This window comes from Gracilinanus agilis, chromosome 3, assembly GCF_016433145.1.
Source record: "Gracilinanus agilis isolate LMUSP501 chromosome 3, AgileGrace, whole genome shotgun sequence".
NCBI classification, from domain to species: domain Eukaryota; kingdom Metazoa; phylum Chordata; class Mammalia; order Didelphimorphia; family Didelphidae; genus Gracilinanus; species Gracilinanus agilis.
Window position 1 is genome coordinate 134501951 of NC_058132.1, and position 20527 is coordinate 134522477.

Here is a 20527-nt window from a genome sequence, read left to right on the forward strand (position 1 = left end):
TTAGCCCTTTTGTAAATCATCTAATTTTAATTCCTCTAACTGTAGTTTAATCTATAACCTGACTCAGTTTGTCTATAACATTTGATGAGGTTTCCTCAGGGCATGCATAAGATTATGACTAACCAAGTTTGTTCAATTTTTATGATATTAAAGGAAGTATGGGATTATGGATCTATCTTCTCTTTAACTTTTATGGCCTAAGAAGAATGTTCAAGATTGCAATATGTAAAAGAATTATTTCTTGGTCATTATGACATAATTCTGCCTATAAGAAGCCTTGTCAGAATCCTAATGATTGTTCAGAATTATTGTTCTCTCTGAGGCCTGAAACTATTCTTGAGCCTGATATTAAAATCTAGGTATTTACCCCTATAATTTCTGCAACATTTACCTACCACATGAACTCAGAGAAGAGCTTTTTCTTGCATAATAATGGGGATAATAATAACATCTCATGAACCTGTTATGAAGACCAACTGAGATATATATATATATATAGTACGTGTAGAAAACTGCGAATCTTAAAGAACTCTGCCAATTTCAGTTATGATCAATCCAAATCACACACATGTGTAGAAAGGAAATGTGGAGTGGAGGGCAGAGAACTGGCTTTGAAATCTGGAAGCCCTGGGTTCAAGTCCCATTTCTGACATAGAGTGCCTGTGGGACCTTGGATGAGTTATTTAATCTTTCATATCTAAGCAATTATTCAAGACAATATGTTGCAAAGAAGGTGCTGACTTAAACTGGTAGAGGGAGTTTCCTCACCTAGGGGTTCCCTGCATCCATGAAATCATAAATCTAATCCCCTATCCATAGGTGTAATATGGAAGCATAGTGTAGAGTAGATAGTTTTGTGGGCAGGATTTGTTTGCTTATTCTGACAAAAGTTACAAATAAAGGGAAATCTACATATATCAAAAGAGATTTAAAAAAAACCAACCTTTCTTAATAAGGAAATTATGTCCATAATTCACGGTTCACTTCAGACTTCTGGCAAGAACTGTTTTGTGCAAAGCTAGCCTAATACTGTGATTGGCATGGAAAATTTCTGAGGATATGCCAAAGGGCAAGAATTGAATGCCATGGGCAAACTACACAATTGGTTCCCACATATGGAAAAATCTCACAAGAAAACATGCACACCCACACCCAAGTGAACACTGTTTCATACAATTCAGTTCAGAGAACAGCTGCAATGATTCCCCAGGCTCTGCAACTTCAGACACACACAGTTTAGATTTTGCTGTTAATCAGTAGCTCTTGAACTACACAGAAAGTGCAAAATGCTTCATTCAAAAGGCCCCAAATCATTGTTTTTTAAACCAAGAAGATCAGCATGCAGGAATCTGGTAGGGAAACAAGTCAAGATGCATCCCATGGGCGCACTCTTCATATAGCTTTAAATGGAGTTAAGAGGAAGAAAAGAATGTGTCGCCCACAATCAATCCCAGAGAAATCTTAGAAAATCAAGACTATTATAAAGTGGAATTTAAAAGGAGCTACAATGATAGAACTCCCAAAAGTCCTTCACCTTAGAACCCTCAGACACCTGCAGATTATTCATATCAGTCAAAGAAACGTCAAAGCTAGATGTTCTGGTGTTAAAAGCATGAGGGTCAGCAGTAGTCGTATCACATGATATGGTGAGCGAGTCCATGTGATTTGCCTCCTCAGAGGGGGAAAGGGTCATGATCTGTTTAAAAAAAGAGAAAAAATGGTGTGAAGAGACTTTTTTCAAATGTGCTCATGCTCTTTACACAGGTGTTGTGTTTCACAGCTATTCATTAGTTTTTCCTCTCCTGGACATTCATTTCCTCCCCCCCTCTCCCCCACCATATTTATTTCTAGCTATTTGAGCTTAACCCACAGCAATAGGTATCAGTAGCCTGGTGCAGGGTTAGAAAGTGTTTCTTGTCTTTTTCTTATGGGGCTTCACACATTTCCTAAAAATTCAGAAGAAGGGTTTTGGTGCTTGCTTTCTAGGTTTGTGATGTTTGTCTAAGAGTTGTTGTCTTTTGATTCTTTGCCACCTACAGAAAAACAAAACAACCTACTCCACTTAGTTAGACAGAGCCCAGATTCTCATCCAGAAGCTTTGGAAAGTTTCTTTAAGCTGCAACAGGAAACTTGAATCAATTAGAACAAATCTGTCAATTTCTAAAATAGGAAAGGGACTACTTACTAGATCGGCGTGCTCCAGGATCTGGCTGGTTGGGAGGTCCTCCTCCTCTGATGACTCATCTGAATCTTCATGGTTCATTTTATTTAGGCTGGGAGTACTTCCTGAAAGTTGGCTCTCCTCCAGTAGCTGCATATCACACTTGTCCAGGCTATCCAGGGAACGCCTGCGCACTCCCCAGTTGAAATTGTCCATGCTTTCACCCTGAAATCATCATCAATGTAAGCTTGATTTTGATGCCAAACTCTATTAAACAATTACACTTTCACACATTTCATTATTTTGCTTACTTCAGGAAAAAAATTTAAACAATGAATGTGTCGACCGAAATGACACTGTGGACTAGTTATTTTTGTAGGATGTGAAAAAAAGCAAACAATATTCATAGAAACATATATATCAGATGAAAGGAGAAACCTCTACCATTACTAAGTAATCCTACAAATAGAAGACAGAAAAAAATGCAAGCTATTTTTATTTATATTATTATTATTATTTCTCTTTAGCATGCCAAGTAACTTTACATTTTTAAACACTGATTTTGTTCAATGACGAGAACATCTGTCTGTTTTAAAAAATCCATAAGAAAAAAGGTTCTAAATAATTAATAGAAGTAAAGCCCTTCAAAAGACCTTTCTGACTAAGGCTATTTGCAGGAAAAAAATAAAAAGGCTGTAAGTTCCAAAGAGATGCCCTCTACACTCCCCAAATCCTTTGTGTATTTAACCTAGAACAGAAGGTAAACATCCCCATTGGTTTCTGCCACAGCAGTTTTTGCAGCCAATAAAGATAAAATGCAGTGTTAAAGGCTATCAGGAAGAAGCTGGGCATTAACGGATCGAACATGCAAAATGCAAAGGCTAAAAGCATCTTTTGCTCAAGGCACATATTTGAATATCTTCAATATGAGAGAAAACCATGATAGTTTTACACAGGACACACAAACAGACTTAGCCTCCAATCTCATCTAGGAAAAAGTGAAGTGGACTTGGGGCAGCTGGGTGGCTCAGTGGATGAGAGTCAGGCCTGGACATGAGAGGTCCTGGGTTCAAATCTAACCTCAGACCCGTCCTAGCTGTGTGACCCTGGGCAAGTCACTTAATCACAATTTCCTAGTCCTTACCACTCTTCTGATTTTTGGAACTCATACTTAGGATTGTTCTAAGCTGGAAGGTAAGGAGATAGGGAGAGGGAGAGGGAGAGAGAGAGAAGGATTCAATGGCAACATAAAGAAAAAAAGATTTAAAAAGTATATATTTTTTCCAGCTTCCATGACCTCTGGAGAAATAAATGTGGGCCCTACTATATGTATCTTGGGCTGAAAAGGAAGAACAAGGAAATGCTAGGATCTTTCAGATTCACTGGGAAGTAATAATAATAATAATTTTGTTGTTGAGTCATTTTTCAGTCATATCTGAATCTTTATGATTCCATTTGGGATTTTCTTGGCAAAGATACTGGAAGGCGTTGCTATTTCTTTTTTTAGCTGATTTGACAGATGAGGAAACTGAGGCAAAGAGAATTCAGTGACTTGCTGAGGGTCACACAGTAAATATTTGAGGCCAGGTTTGAACTGACTCCAGGCTCAGAGCTCTGTCCACTACACCACCGGCTATCCTGATAATAAAAATAATAACTAACAGAAAAAAAACAACAAATCCTTACTTTTTGTCTTAGAATCAATACTGTGTATCAGTTTCAAGGCAGAAGGGCACTAAAGGTTAGGCAATGAAGCTTAAATGACTTGCCCAGAGTCACACAGATATGAAGTATCTGAGGCCAGATTTAAATCTAGGACCCCTTGTCTCTACACCTGGCTCTCAATCCACCGAGCCACCGAATTGCCCCTATAACAAACATTTATTATTTATACTGTGAGCCAGGAAATGTGCTAAGTGCTTTCAGATCTTTATCTCATTGGACCATCACATCAACCTTGAGAGGGAAGTGCTTTTACTAGCCCTATTTAACAGAGGAGGAAACTGAGGCAAATATAGGTTAAGTGACTTGCCTAGGGTCACAAAGCTTATAAATGTCTGTGGCTGGAAATGGACTTAGATATTATTGACAACAGGTTATTAGTTTTATTTACAGCACCATCTAGCTACCCATTTTGTGAAACTGTTTTCTGAAATGCCTTTTTTTGGTGTTCTCTGTTCCCCATGCCTAGAATAAAATTCTTTCTTGACTCTGTTTATACTTATATTTGGATACTTTCAAGACTCAACTCTAGCACCATCTCCTATGCTGAATCCTAGGCTGATTTTCTCCAATTGTTAGTATCCTTCTCCCTAAATTACCTTTATTTAATTTTGTAAATATTCTAAATATACTTATATGTGTACATGTTGTCTTCTCCATTAGAATGTTAAGATCCTTTATGGCAGGGACTTTCCCTTTTATTTTTGTATCTCAGATCACCCAGTGTGTAACATATAGTAGATAATCAATAAATGGTTATTGATTGATTAAATGGTTGTTTTGATTACCTGATGTCTACTTCAACCAAAAATGCATTTTCCAATGGAATTAAATATACTTGAATGTTAAAATAAAAATGAACATGGAAAAAAAGAATTAAATTTTGACCCAACAAACAAACATTATGAATCACTTTTATTGCAAAGGACTTTCACATGTGAAATTTTATTGTTGTTTGGTTGTTTCAGTCGTGTTCAATTCTTCATGACACCAATTGGGGTTTTCTTGGCTAACAGCCTGGAGTGGTTTGCCATTTCCTTCTCCAGCTCATTTTATAGATGAGGAAACTGAGGCAAATAGGGTTAAGTGACTTGCCCAGGGTCACATAGCTAGTAAGTGTCTAAGGACAGATTTGAACTCAGGAAGATGAGTCTTTCTGATTCCAGGCCCAGCACAACCCTCTGCTTATTTAGCTGCCCCTCACTTATGAAATATTGCTTGATAATTCACAATTTTAAAAAAGTATCCTTTGACGATCAAAGCTATACATGACAAAGAGAAAGTCTCCTTTGGAAGCCAATGAAGCAGCCAATGAATTGAAGTGTTCTACGAGGATAAGTGTTTTTCTTTGTCAACAAGCACTTATTTAATATTTACAGTTTGTACACTATTCTAGTAAAGTGCTAAGTGGATAAAATCAGAGAGCACTCCTAATTTGACAGATTCAACTTTTTTTGGGGGGGGGTCTGGATCTGTGATTTCATGAATGTAGAGAACCATGGCATAGGGACTTCCTGTCTTCTAAGGCAGGCTGGGAATTGCTCTACAACTTAAAGTCTTAAAGCAGTGGGGTCAAACAAAGAGAAGCCAACTTCTAAATACATATAAACATTGTGTTGTACTATATTTTTATTTATTCCGTTAAAACATTTCCCATTGCATTTTAATCTGTTCTGGGCCTCACTCAGGAGTTCTGCTGAGGCACAGGCTGTGTTTGATATCTCTAGTTGGAGAATTGCTGGAGGACAATGAAAGGGTGAGTGACAATCAGCACATGTCAAAGTCTTATTGACTTCTCCTGGGTTCAAATCTGGCCTTAGACACTTCCTAGCTGTGTGACCCTAGGCAAGTCACTTAACCCCAATTGCCTAGCCCTTACTGATCTTCTAGCCTTGGAACCAAAACTTATTATCAATTATAAGACAGAAGTTAAAGATTAAAGAAAAATCTTATTGACTTCAGGGCCAGCTCTCTATACTCTATATCAGGCATCCACAAATTATGGTTAGCAAGCTAAATCTGGTCCTCTGCCTGTTTTTTTGTACATCCTATGAGCTGAGGATGGTTTTAATAATTTTAAATCCAATAAAACTTTATTTCAAAATGTAAAAACCATTCTCAGCTCACGGGTAGTACAAACAGGTGGTTGGCCTGAGGACTGCAGTTTGACAGCCCTTATACTCTATCATGCCAATATGCTGAAAGCAAAAATGAGCAGTGTTTAAGGAATTTGGGGATTCTTTCCCCTGGACTAAATTGCTCATTAAAAATTTTCCTTGATACATAACTAGGCTCACAATTCTCTCTACCCTCTTTTCCTCCTATCTTTTGGGGTAATTGATCTTTTGCTTTTCAAGTTATCATCATGGCCTACCATGATGGAGAAAGCAACAATCATAGGTACACAAAGCAACTTGAATTGAAGAAGAGAAACCAGGATCACAGTCTAGCAGAGGACTTTTTCATGTTTATAGGATAAACTCTCAGTGAGCTGCTTTTTTTTTTTTTTTTTTTTGACAGAAGAGCCCAACAGGATTCATTCTTATGGCATCCTAAACTATCTATTTGAACCAAAAATACAAAGAAAAACCAGAAGAAGGCTGAGATTTGGCTAAATAGGCAAGAAGTGTATGAAAAAAGGAAAAAAAAGGTGATAAAAGGGAAAAAATGGGAGAAAAAGTGAAAGAAGGATATAAAATGTTGAAAAACAAATCCATCAATGAATAAAACATCCTCTTTTGACTCAGTTAACTTCTGTACCCAGCTTCCTCTCTCCTGCCCCCAAATCAAAAAGGATAGGAATAGGGCAACTGGGAAGAAGCCATTCCTCAAGAATGATAAAGAATAACTCTCCCAGAGAGTTACATCTGGAAGTGAATTCTATAACTGGTATTTTCGGGTTGTGATTGAATAGTTCTATAGCCATGTCTCACCCAATATGGGGTGATTAAAAAGGAAGCAGATTTTCTTAGTGAGACAAAGGAATCCTCCTGTTTGGCAGTGGCTGAAAACAGTGCTGGGCTTGCTCTTTTCATTGGCAGCAAATTTTAATTCCCACTACCTTTTCCAAAAAAGGCAATCACTTAAATTGGGCATAGTAAAAATAAAAATAGGGTTTGGTAGTCTTCCTTTATGTGGCTGTCTCAGTCCTTAGTTGTCCCTCTCTAGCTCCATAATGTTATATACAAATTTAAAGATCACAATGCTTTTGGGGGTCATAATCCAGTTTTTCTATGAGTAAGAAAATGTACATGGATAACTACCCTCAGACATAGAATTTGCAGGAATAAAAATTACCAGAATTTATTTTCAGGTCTGATGATCAACAACAATACTTAAAGTTTAGCAATATCAGATTTAGAATGAAATGTACATGGTGCTCATCAATGCATAAACATGTATGTGTATAATGGAACCCCTTCACAGGGGTTCACATATGTTGATCAATAAAAACGTACTGCAGTCTAACAAAACCAAAGTGGTTCTGGAAGTAGTTCTACCGTGTGTGTGTGTGTGTGTGTGTGTGTGTGTGTGTGTGTGTGTGTGTGTATGTTGGGATGGTAGTTGTGGGGATGGTGGTGGTGGTGGTGAGGGCATGCGCTCTATACAAATTGAACAAGTTACTTTTAACATTTATAACATAGAAATTTAAAAACATAAACTGTTCAAATGTTTATCTCTCTGATTAGAACAGAAATATTTTCCAGGGCAATCTCTTGCCTAAAGGCAAACATGCATCTTTGAGAACTAGGAACCTAATGGTTTTTAAGAAAAAAAATTCCTCTAAACTTTAGAAAACACTTTTGTAGCAGAGCAGCCATGGGAACTCCTTTGGTCTTTCTTACATGTGCATGCACGCACACACATACACACACACACACACACACACACACATACACACACACCTCTCTAGAAGGGAGGAAAAAGCAATTATGTTGTTACAAGTCTGCAATGATGCATAACATCTACTAGCATGTCTGAGTTAAAAATAGCATTTTTTCTTACCTGAAGTTCCTGGGGTTGCAGATTGAATGGATAGAAAAACAAATAAAAGGTCTATTTAAAATGATTATATTGAAGAAATCAGAAAACTCAAAAGCATCTGTCCTAGTATTATTACTACAGAAACTAATAGGACTCGTAATAATTTACTTCAGTAGACTTATCTTTAAAAAAGAAAAATACGGTTCAAGATGCATTAATCCCAGATGGGAAAGTCAGTATCAGACAACAGAAAATCCTAACTTAGCATGGATGGAGAATATAATTTGCAGTGACCTGTTTGGCAAACTAAATATATTTTGGAAATAGCTTTCTTTTTCTATGATAATTTTGGAGTCCCTAACACTGTTTTATTCAAAAATGCTTAAATTTCTATTGGTGAGAAAATTGCTTCGCTATCTCACAGAAAAATGTATAAGTGTCATCAGCTGGTGAAATGCGTCATCACTTAATATTTCTACCAGGGTTAAAAATGCTTGTGGTTCATGATCTCTGCTGAGGGATAAGTATTTCAGTAGACACAGCAGCTTTGAAAGACTTGAAAAAATGGAAGATTCAAGGGCAGTTGTAGCTATCTAACCTCTGACTCGACAAAGGTCTGAAATGAGAGTCTTCAACTTGGGAGCAAGGTAGAAAAAAACAGGACAAGAATGGGGGGTGGGTCTTTGTTTATGGGCAACTAGATACTTGATAAGTATCTAGATATGAAAAGGACACACTTGAGCAGCCTTCCCCCTCTTGGAGGTCTCAAGTCAGGAGGCACTAAAATCATGATGTTTATAATTCCATTATTATTTTATTGAGAAATATTTAAATACTGCCCCCTGACTTTATTTGATTTGTGAATATACCAATTATTTCTACATTCCCTGTGTTTTCCTATAAAACACCAACAAACATAGGATTTGAAGTTCATCTAGATTTTTTTTTTCATTGCCTAGAAGAACAGAGGGAGAGAAAGGGAAGTACAGCACTCACTATTTATTTGCCCTGATATCTGGGATTAACATTATTTAAAATTCCAGGGATGGGCTGCTCAGGTTTTCCTTCTCATAACTTTGGCAAAGATTAAATTTCATTTGGTGCCCTGAAATGTCTGAGTGTACTCCCTTGCAACATCAACACTGGAAACCATTCATGCTGAGACATCTCACAATGTTTTTTTCTTGACTGAAAACAGAATTATGCGCTTCTATTCTTCGGCCTCATCCATTCCCCTTACATCTGCCTTTTCCTCTTCTATTTTCACTTTTAAAATGAAGAAGGATTGAATCCTAGCAAGTCTTAAAACAGTGACCAGGATATGAGTAAATAATCTCTAATTCTAACTGTTCATCAGAAGCACAGAATAATTAACCCCCAATACTGCCTACAGTTCTGGCTCAGATAAACTTTGAAAATTACAAACATAGTTTTAGTATGTCTCAAACTAATTAAAAAACTAACTCCATTGACTTGAATATGTCCCTTTTCATAGGTATGGAGAAATTTTATAGAACATGAAAAGCTGCAAATCAAATCTCAACTTTATTTTAAAGATGTCTGCAAGACAGTTCCTTTGAACTGTTTAAAAATTGTGCTTAATGATTTTACTTTTAAAGAAACTACAAATCTATTAATGTCCTTTTTCTTGAAACAGCATACTTCACATATTATTTTCATTATGATTTTGGATTAAAAGTGAAAGGCACGCAACATTTCTACGAGATCAACAATGATTTTCAGTGAAAAAAAAGACATGAACTTGTTTGAGAGAAATAAGGAAACACTCAAAATGTGACTACTTGTTCTTTCTCTATTTTCCCCAGCAAGGTCAGAATCTTAAATATCTAAACAATAGAGAACTTCTTGAAGGTTCATTGTTGCTCATAAACTAGTATAATTATTTGTGAAAGCAGAAGAGATAAAGATGGTGATATAAATGAAAGACAAGGAGGTCCTGGATAAGGAGAAGCATCCCTATGGTCTGAAGATTCCTGTTAAAACTTTCTTAAAACATTTGAGCCTTAAGACTGTCATGTGAGTTTATTATTAGCAAACTGCACTTCCTTACACTTATGATTGATATGGGCTGGTAGCTAGCTTATGCCTACTGAGTTCTGCCAATTCTTCTTTTAATTTAAATCTCACTCCTTTTCTATTCCATAGAACTTTTGAGCATTGGTTTAGATAAGCTGTGATTTGTCTTTCTTGCATATCAAATTTTGATTTGTAATCGAATCTCTCTGTGTCTCAACTTCATTTGTAAAATGAGGAAAGGGGAGCACGTCTTAGATGGATCCTTTTTGCTTGGCATCTACAATCCTATGATTTAGGATTTGAATAAAGGGCCTTATAATTTCAAGTGAAATTATATAACTACCTATAAGGGATCTAGCAGCCACTTTATTTTAATTGCATTTGCTTTTTAAGAAGCTTGATAATTCTGAGATCATGATCAGCAGAAGGAAGCTGGGGGCTCTTCATTGGGAGTCTGATTTCTTCTTCATGGAGTCCAGGGTAGAGTATGGCATGACCAAGCCAACATGAGCTTGTTTTGTATTTAATTTTTATTCATTCAGAACCATCTCGATCTATGATGACCTGCACTGAAGAAATGTCTCAGGAAAAGCCCTTGTATGACTGTTTTGAGGCCACCGTGATTCTGTACAGATCTAAGTAACTCACTGCCAAATGTATTACGATATCTAAAGCAAGCTGTTGAAGATGCTTTGCCAATCATTATCATAGAACACAACCAATTTAGGGCTGTAATAGTTTATTGATGGGCTGGAGCCAGTGAACCCAGGAAAAAGGCATCCCCTAGCCAGGTAGCTATATTGTTAAGGTTCTGTCATTTTCCTTCCCTCACACAAAAGGGTTAGCTTTGGGACCATGGAAAATAGGAAGGAACAGGCTTCTCAATGGAAACCAGTTCTTGGTTGTGGCAAGATTTCCCTCTATTGGCCCAGGCTTCTTGCTCAGTCTGGAGAAGGTAGGGAGTGGAACGGGACAATCACCTCATCCCTTGACCATGATTTGTACTGACTTGCCAGATATGAGGCACCTTTGGGTATGACACTCTCTTAGATGAGGAAAGGTGGGCAATTATTCTGTGCTGGACCACATGCAACAAAAACTTACAGCAAAGTGTTGGGCCTAAGGGCTAAGAGCTATAATAAGCTCTAAAACTGGACTTCCAATTTGATTGCTTTAAACAGCAGATGGTCCTAAGCCTGAACTTCTAAATAACAAAGATCAGAATGCAGAGGGCCTGTGTTTAAAAAAGAAAAAAAAAGCAAAGCAAAAGTCTCACATATATGTAAATTTTGCCAACCTAGGAGGTTATTTATTTCCCTATCTGGATAAATTGCTTAAAAAAGAAAAATAAAAGGGTGAGAAAAGAGAAAACTTCTATTTTTCAACCTTCCCCCATTAAAGAAATGCTCAATTTAAAAATCTGACCAAAAATCAAAAGCATCTGAGGACAGTAGTCATCATCCAATACACACTCAAAAGCTGTTGTTTTTTAACCTGTTGAAACTTGAATTCAGGTGTCTGTATTGATGAAAAAAAACTGACAATAGTTCTAACACCTAAAGCAGAACAATGATTCTTGGAGCTAATACTAAAACAAAATCAAACACAAACAATCCAGAACACCAGGGGCTCTGACTTCATGTTTTGGCATGTAAGGACTGAACTGGCTGAATTAGAACAAATGCTTAGAATTTTTTCCTTAAGGACCTGGGCATTCACAGAATTGCAGTGCTAGGAGCCGGGAGCATTTGAAAGACCATCCTGTGAGCTGATTTAGAATTTAAATGTTTCCTGAGTTTTTCCTTAAAAATAGTCCACCTCTGGGCAGCACAAACTTAGCCCTTTCTGTTGTCACTGAAGCTTTAGTCTTTGCCATATATATAGGAATAACTTGGCAGTTGTCAGTGCTGGCTCAGACAGAAGGTAGGGAGTGGCAACTTTTTGCTAATGCTCGGCTGTGGCACCAATGCTGTGAATACTTTGGCTTGAATTTAAGTTTATATCTTGGCAGCTTAATTCCCCAGCTACAAAGATCTCCCTAGTTCTCCCGTAAGGAAGAGGGGGAAAAGCAAACTGTGCCTTTAGGCAAAGAAAGAGTTGAAGTGGATCATTTTTATGGAGAATATACTGTACCTCTCCATCTTCCAACTCCACATCGAGGAAATCAAAGTCTCTGAAGACTCTAAACTGTTGCTCACTGTTGGTGTCGTCCATGTTCTCCTGCTCCCTGGTGCCGTCTTCAGAAGATACTAGGCTTGTCTGGTGCTCGAGAAGGTCCAGATCTCCACATGAGGAAAAAATCACCTAGGAATCAAAAGATTCCACCTATAAAAATGTTCCTCCCTCCAGTTGTTTCTGTTATTGGAAACTGGAACTGGTTATTCAGAAGACTATTTCCAGTACACACCTAATTCCTTAAATGAGTATTTTTAGCATGTGTTCTTCTCTTATTTATGTTGGATGGATTCCTTCAGATTAGACTTGTGCAAAGACACAACTTCAACCTGCAGGAATCCATCCAACAGTCAGCTACCTCCTAATGGCTGCAAATAGGACAATGCTTAAATGTTTAGGTTTAATAATATATTTATGATTCTAAGAGCTACTGTCATACCAGGCAATATTACTGCAAAATGAACTGCAAGAGCAAAGAATTTAACCCATTCGGAAAGGATTAGCTTTTAGCCTGGCACTAGAAGATGCCAGGAAATATGACTACATTATTACTAGTACTTAGCAAACACCCAATAAATACTTTCTGAGGGGAATTTTATAGGATCCAAAGCAAATGGTTGTTTACCTTGTGAATATAATAAATGACCCTGATTTAGTGTCAAGTTCTTGCCTCACTGAAGTTGGAAATATTTTTAGATTTTGGTATTTTAGCACATCTTAATACAGACTTGCAAATACACCCATACACCACTTGACAAGTCACCCTATATGTTCCATGAGACTATCCCCCAAAGGCAAAATACAAGTTATGACAAATGAAGTCCACATTCTTTTCTACTCAGACTTTGAAGCTTACTATTTCTTTAGTGGAAAAAATGAGTAATTATTTATAAAATACATAATAATACAGAGCACATCTCCTAGGCAGTAGTTATACATGAAGTGTGCTTTTGGAAATGCCATGACACCACCATTTTGGATTCTTAATGTACTTTTCTTCCTGGAAACCAAGACTGCTTTTGCCTATTACTTCACTTAAACAGAGCAATTATTAAGTACTTACTCTGTGCCAGGCACTGTGCTAAGCATTAGGGATACAAATACAAGAAAACAAGATGGTTTTTATTCTTGGGGAGCTTACACTCTAGTTTTGTTGTTGAATTATTTCAGTTGTGTCTGCCCTTTGGGATTTTCTTGGCAAAGATCCTGAAATGGTCTGCTATTTTCTTCTTCAGTTCATGTTACAGATGAGGAAACAGAGGCAAACAGTTAAGTTACTTGCCCAGGATCACATAGCTAGTATGTGTCTGAGGTCATATTTGAACTCAGGAAAATGAGTCTTCCTGCCTCCAAGTCTGGCATTCTCTCCACTGTTTCTAACAGGAGAAGATAAAAAATGTAAATGAGTGCTAGAAAGTGATGGGATAGGAAGAGACTACTTATCCATTGGCTTCCTTTAAATCCCAACTAAAGTCTCACATTCTATAGGAAGTCTTCCAACTCCTCTTCATTCCTTTCCCTGGGTTGATCACTTCCTATTTATCCTGTAGATAGCTTGCTTTGTATATATTTGTTTGCATTTTGTCTCTCCCCTTAGATTGTAAGCTTCTGCCTTTCCCCTCCATTATGCATTCCTAGCAATGAGTAGTGCCTGGCACATAGCAGGAACTTAATAAATATGTACTGGTTGAATGAGTGATTTAATATTATTGGTATCTGATTTTGGCACAAGGCTTGCATATGAAACAATGGAGACAGAGATACTGGGGTGGGGTAAGTCAATAGTGATAAAAAGAACTTGGATTTAGGGGTTCAAGTGAGTACTCTTTAGGAGCTTATCCTGTTTCTCTTGAAAGAAAAATCATTGGTTTATGCTGAGGATACTTCAAGGCATTAACAGAAGGTAAGATCCTTTCTGTCAGGGCCTGTTTTTTGTTTTACTTTTGGAGGTCCAGTGCTCCAACTGCTTTGCTCATAGGAGGCATGTAGCAAATGCTTAAAACATGCACTTGGATTTGAACTCGGTCTCTTGGCTCCCAGTCTAACACTAAACTATGCAATTTCTCTTACTTCTCTTGGAATGAATGAGGTGAGTATACCCTGTGGACCTAGTCTCTGATAATTTTAATTGTTTTGGTTATGTACGCACAAACACAAATTCACATAATCTGTCAGTCATATAAATCTCATAAACGTGCAGCTGTCTCCTCACTGTTAATACTTAAAACATTTACCAGTCCAGATGCATATTTTAAAGTAGTAAATGGGTAGAAATGTTGTTAATTTTATTTACTTCCATATATCAATTTAATCATTCAACAAACATTTATTTAGTGCTTCTTATGTGAAAAGATGCAACTCTGGGCAGTTAAGTGACACAATGGATAGAGGGCCAGGCCTGGAGTCAGGACAATTCATCTTCCTGAGTTCAACTCTGGCATTAGACACTTCCTAGCTGTGTGACCCTGGGCAAGTCACTCAATACTGTTTGCCTCAGTTTCCTCATCCATAAAATGAGTTGGAGAAGGAAATAGAGAACCACTCCAGTACCTTTGTGAAGAAAATCCCAAATGAAATCATGAAGAGTCAGAGAAAACTAAAAAATGACTGATGGGTGCACAGAATGTAAGCCCCTTAAGGACAAGGTATTCCCAGTACCTAAAAATCCGAGTTGCCATTATAGAGAATATTAAAGTCTACCAAGAGCTTGCTGAAAACTGGCCAGAGGGTTTTCATGATAGACAGAAATGTCAACAAATCATTCAGGGGTTCTTAACCTGGGGAATGGGAACTTAGAAAAAATAATTTGATAGCTTTCTTGTTTAATCCTTGCTTTCTGTCTTAGAATTAATGCTGTGTATTGGTTCCAAGGCAGAAGAGCAGTAAGGACTAGGTAAGTGGGATTAAATGATTTGTCCAGGGTCATGCAGCTAGGAAGTATCTGGGGCCAGATTTAAACCCAGGACCTCAGGCTTGGTTCTCAATTCACAGAGACATCTAGCTGCCCCCAATAACTTTATTTCAATATATTTAAATCAAGAAAATCATAAAACTCTGTGAGATGGGTATTAGCAACTCATTCAACAGGTGGGAGCTAAGGATCAAAGAATATAAGAGATTCGATCACAGTCACAAAGCTACAAGGCAGGATTAAAACCAGGATCAGCCTTGACTCTGTGTTCAATATTCTTTCCCCCAGACCATTCTCTTTTAGTACTTTGTAGGTGATTATAATTTTTTGCTGGATGAGTGAATGAATGCAGAATACTATGTTAGGCATCTGGGTTGATAAAAAGATGAGGCACCATACAATTCCTAATTTGTTAATATATGCACTCAGTGATATAAATTTTCCCCTTAGAACTGCTTTGGCTGCATCCCATAGGTTTTGGTAAGAAGTCTCATCATTGTCATTGTCTTCAATGAAATTATTAACTGTTTCTATGATTTGTTCTTTCACTAACTGATTTTGGAGAATCATATTATTTAATTTCCAATTAGTTTTTGGTTTGCCTCTCCATGTATTCTTACTAATAACTATTTTTATTGCAATATGATCTGATAAGGTTGCATTTATTATTTCTGCTTTTTTGCATTTGTTTGCCATGTTTCTATGCCCTAATACATGGTCAATCTTTGTGAATGTTCCATGTGCTGCTGAAAAGAAGGTGTATTCCTTTTTGTCCCTATTTATTTTGTACTATACAATTCCTACCCCCACAGAACTTGAACAGTCTAGTAGGTGATATATACAAAAACCCCAAATGTGAGTTAATATATGATGAGTACATGGAAAGAAATGCAGTCAGATAAGATCTTACAGGGAAAAGATCATTACAAACTAAAGAGATCAACGAAGGCTTCAATGAAGGGGAGGCATTTGAAGTGTGATTAAAAAGATTTCAAGAAGTGGAAGAACAGAATAAGGGTAAAAGGAAGGCCTTTCAGGTGAAAAATCATAAACCAAGGCAAATAAATTGGAATGGAAGTGTTCAGGAGGTTATAGGAAAAGGCAAACAGCAGTTCAACTTTGGTAGATTCCAGCTACTAGAGAGTAGAGTAGGTGGAGGAGAATAATATGATATAAACCTGGAAAGGAAGAGATGACAGATTGTGGAAGGCTTTGACTGCAGGGTCCAGAGTCAGTAAGACTCATCTTCCTGAGTTGAAATCTGTCCTCAGATACTTTCTAGCTGTGTGATTGGGCAAATCATACAAACCTGTTTGCTTCAGTTTTTTCATCTGTCAAATGAGCTGGAGAACAATCCAGTACCTTAACCAAGAAAACCCCAAATGGGCCATGAAGAGTCTGACATGACTGAAAAAGAACTGAACTTAAATGTCAGATGAAGTAGTTTGAACTTTAATTGGTAAGCAATAGGGAGTTATTGCAGGGTTTTGAGTAGGGGAGTTGTATAACTTAATGAATCAGGAAGAGTAATCTGACAGGGTTGTGATAGCTAGACTGGAGGTGGAGAGAACAGTCCCTGTAATAGTCTAGGTAGGTGGAAATGAAGTTCTGTTCTAAGATGGTATCAACCAGAACAAAAGGAGGGGATGGAAATGAGCAATACAGTATATACAAAATCACCTGGACTTAACAACTGATAGAATGAAAAAAGGCAAGGCAGAGGAAAAATCAAAAATGATTGTGAGGTTTGGAGGCTGGATAACTGGATCTTTTCTTTATATTTTTGGTACTTGCCAGGGTACCTGATATGTAATAGGTGCTCAATAGATGCTTGCTGACTGACTGATTTGTTAGGAGGATGACAGTGTCACTGACAGAAATAATGAAGTCAGAAGTGGGAGTGGGTTTTCAAAAACTAAAGATAATACACTTATTTTTAGATATTTCAAGTTTGAGATGACTATGGGACATCCAAATGGAGATGTCATGTAGGTATTTAGAGATGTGGGTCTGGAACTCAGGAGAGAACACAGAGATGGAGATAGAAAGGCATCTTCAAAGATGTCATAGTTGAATTCATGGGAATGAATAAAGTTTGTCAAGGGAGAGTAGAGAAGGGAGCCAAGGAAAGAACTTGGGGATATTGGTATCAGTCAACTGACTTTAGAACTACTGGGCGCTTCTGCAACCTCGGGCAAGCGCCTTAAGCTCTCTGGGCCTTAGTTTTGAAAATGGACTAACTACATAGTCTCCACAATTCTTTTCTGGCCTAAAGTTTTGATACATGATAAAATATTAGATGCTTCAGAGAGGCAAAGAAGGATGGGAAATGGAGAAATAGCTTTTGGAATTGGTTCTAAGTAGGTCATGGATGACCTTTGAGAGGTCATCAATTTATTAGGAAAGTAAGGATAGAAACTATAGTGCAAGGAGCTGAGAAGAAAGAATGGGAAAGGGGATTACACAGAGACAATCTGTTTTAGCCTACTTTTTAAAAAGATGTTTAGTAATGAACAAGAGAGAAAGATAGAATGGCAGCTGGATGGGATAGAAGGAACAAGGAAAGCTTTTAAAGTAATGTTTGCTGAATGAAAAATTACAGAGAGCTGCTATTAATATTTGTAGATATTCAAGTATCTACACAGCCAATATAAATAGATAAATATATTAATATAAAAGGAATACTATATTGACTCATTTATTTTTTTTTTAATTTTAAACCCTTAACTTCTGTGTATTGACTTATAGGTGGAAGGGTGGTAAGGATAGGCAATGGGGGTCAAGTGACTTGCCCAGGATCACACAGCTGGGAAGTGTCTGAGGCCGGATTTGAACCTAGGACCTCCCGTCTCTAGGCCTGGCTCTCAATCCACTGAGCTACCCAGCTGCCCCGAGACTCATTTATTTTTAAAGGTTGTATATTAGGGGTAAAAGATATGGCATGGTTAGGGCTGCATGATTTTGTGTAGTAGTAATTCCAGTGGGAACAGAGATCTGAACATTTTGTGGACAATAATTAAAAAAATATGAATAGTGTATATGTGTATGTGTGTGTATATATATATATATATACATATATATATGTATATATATATGGCACTCTCTTTGCATTGATTAAGAGTTTAATGAGCTTGTGAAATTAGAAGAGTAACCATTAAGGTGGGAAAGCTGGAGATGCTATTTACCATCTTTGGTTATTTTGGAAATAAGGCAGATTAAAAACCATAGCTTGGAGGTGAAAGGCTGTAAGAGTTACCATCTAGTGACTATATCAGGCAGCAGGACTTGGACTGGTGATCAGTGTCTAAATTATATCAAATCCCCCTTGTTATTCAATACCAAAGAAAACAATGAAGAAAGACTTACTGAAGGATTTTTGCTCAACCCCACTTCTTGGCCACACAAAGTAAGTACATGAACCAACTTCTCCTTTGTCCTTTTCTGAAAAACAAATGGGTAAAGAGTTTTATCAAAGGATTACACATTCCAAGTCACTTTCTTTCCCCAAAGAGAATTGACTCCCAAGGCTCTTCAAAAGAGAGCCTAAAATTTCCCTTGAAAATTTATTTGTTTAGTAACTCTTTTTTAAAATTTTTTAATTTTTTTGTTTAGTAACTCTTAACATTACTAGGTTTGTCCTTATGCCTGGCTCTCAATCCACTGAGCTACACAGCTGCCCCCAACCAGCAGTCTTTAATACCATACTTTGTTCCTTCTCAGAAATTGCTTCAATTTGTCTCTAGTTCTCATCTCAGAGCCAGAGGTCTATCTTTAACAATTAAAAAACATGGTCCTGATCATAAAGAGTGGTGCTATCTACTGAACTGGATTAAGCCCCACTCACCTCTTGGATGCCCAGTGGCATAAGTTTGGGACTGATATATTGACAATTTTTGGGTCATGATGGCACTAGAATGAGTCAGCCAACTTCCCCTCTGGGACTCTGGCTCAGATGTTCTCCAGAAGGCTCTCTCCCAGGGGGATGTGCAAGATCTACCTGAGAATACTGAGGTCTTTTCCAGCTCACAGGAACAAGGACATTGGAGTTGGAACCTGACGAAGTAGAGGACGTGCTTCGAGTGACCGCCATGGCCCTAGGTTTTCCGTCTCGACCAGAAGAACTCTGTAGTTCATCATAACGTCTCCCAATGATGGGGGTCTTAAGAGAAAGAACACACACACAAAATGAAAGCATACATACAACTCATAAAATTTAAAGGAAGAAAATTGGGTCATTTACCATCCTACCTAAAAAATACCCAATAGTTCTTATCCAATCCCCTAAGAGTCACTTTTTTAATACTCTGATCATTAATATGAGAATATGCACCTTCGGTGCAATGACACAGATGGTCACTTCTTTTAATCTTTTATTGATTGTCATTCCCTGCCCTCTCGAAAAAAAAAAAAGATATTCTTTGGAGGACTGACATTTTAAAGGTCAGTATCTCCATACTTAACTAGATTTGTTCTCAGATAAAATATACATAGTCCATGTTATGGGCTTGTACTTTAAAAAGCCACTTCATTTTGGTAGAATTGACCAGAGCTTGGGGTTTTGCTGACACTACTTTTTGAGAATCTAGGGTCAAATCTACGACACAATGAGAGATCCTAGGATGACCTTAAAAAAATTTGGGCTTGAATTTGAAAATTAGACCTGAAAAGCTCATCATTCCAGTTTGGCTCTTTTCTTTTGGAAGTGTATATTTTTATGAAATGTCTGCTCAGTTATTTAGGCACATTTCTTCATATTTCCTGCCTGCTTTAAGAACTGAATTCAAACCTTAATGCTCCTCTTTTAGTATTCACTATAAACCACTAGTATAGTCAGGACCAAAAACCCATGAAGGAAGACACAGGTGGCCAGTTTTTAGGTGTTAAAGCTCAAAAAATTTATGATTGTTAGAATTAGAAATATTGTCCCCTTTTATCTCTTGCCTGGTTGAATTAGTCAATCATTAAGCATTTACTAAAGCATCTACTCTATGTTTCAGAGACTGTGCTTTAGGCATTAAAAAATATAACAGCTTTCTCTCCAGAAGCATACAGTTGAATGGGAGAAGTTAATTTGTATAAATATGCATCTGTATGTATTTGTGAATATAGGTAGCTAGAAGGCACAGTGGATAGAGTGCCTGGCCTGAAATCAGGAAGACATCTTTCTGAGTTAAAATCTAGCCTCAGACCTTTACTGTATGAACTTGGGCAAGTTTCTTAACCCTGTTTGCCTCAGTTCCTCCTCTGTAAAATGGGTAGGAGAAGGAGCTGTCAAACCACTCCAGTATCTTTGCCAAGGAAACTCCAAATGGGGTTATAGAGAGTCCTATACAACGGAAACAACTGAATAGCAACATATGTATATATTATCAATGAGCTTTGTATATGTTTCCTGTATACAGATACATATATATTTTTTATATATCTGTAGCATATATAAATGAATAGCATAAATGTGAAATGAATAAATATAAATATATATAATGTAATTAGTTTGTGAGGAAGGACACTTGCAAGTGAGGAGATCTGGAAAGATT

General features: G+C 37.3%; 1 protein-coding gene across 1 annotated transcript in view; it reads right to left on the minus strand.

Annotated features, from left to right (window-relative positions):
- Positions 1-20527, minus strand: part of FRY (FRY microtubule binding protein) — a 322040-nt gene that overhangs the window by 36439 nt on the left and 265074 nt on the right. Inside the window, exons 49-53 of the mRNA XM_044668276.1 lie at positions 18988-19149; positions 18357-18431; positions 12038-12208; positions 2186-2386; positions 1535-1696 (exon numbers count right to left, since the gene is read on the minus strand). Of these exons, the coding sequence (XP_044524211.1) occupies positions 1535-1696; positions 2186-2386; positions 12038-12208; positions 18357-18431; positions 18988-19149 (771 nt within the window). The remainder of the gene's footprint in view (positions 1-1534; positions 1697-2185; positions 2387-12037; positions 12209-18356; positions 18432-18987; positions 19150-20527) is intronic.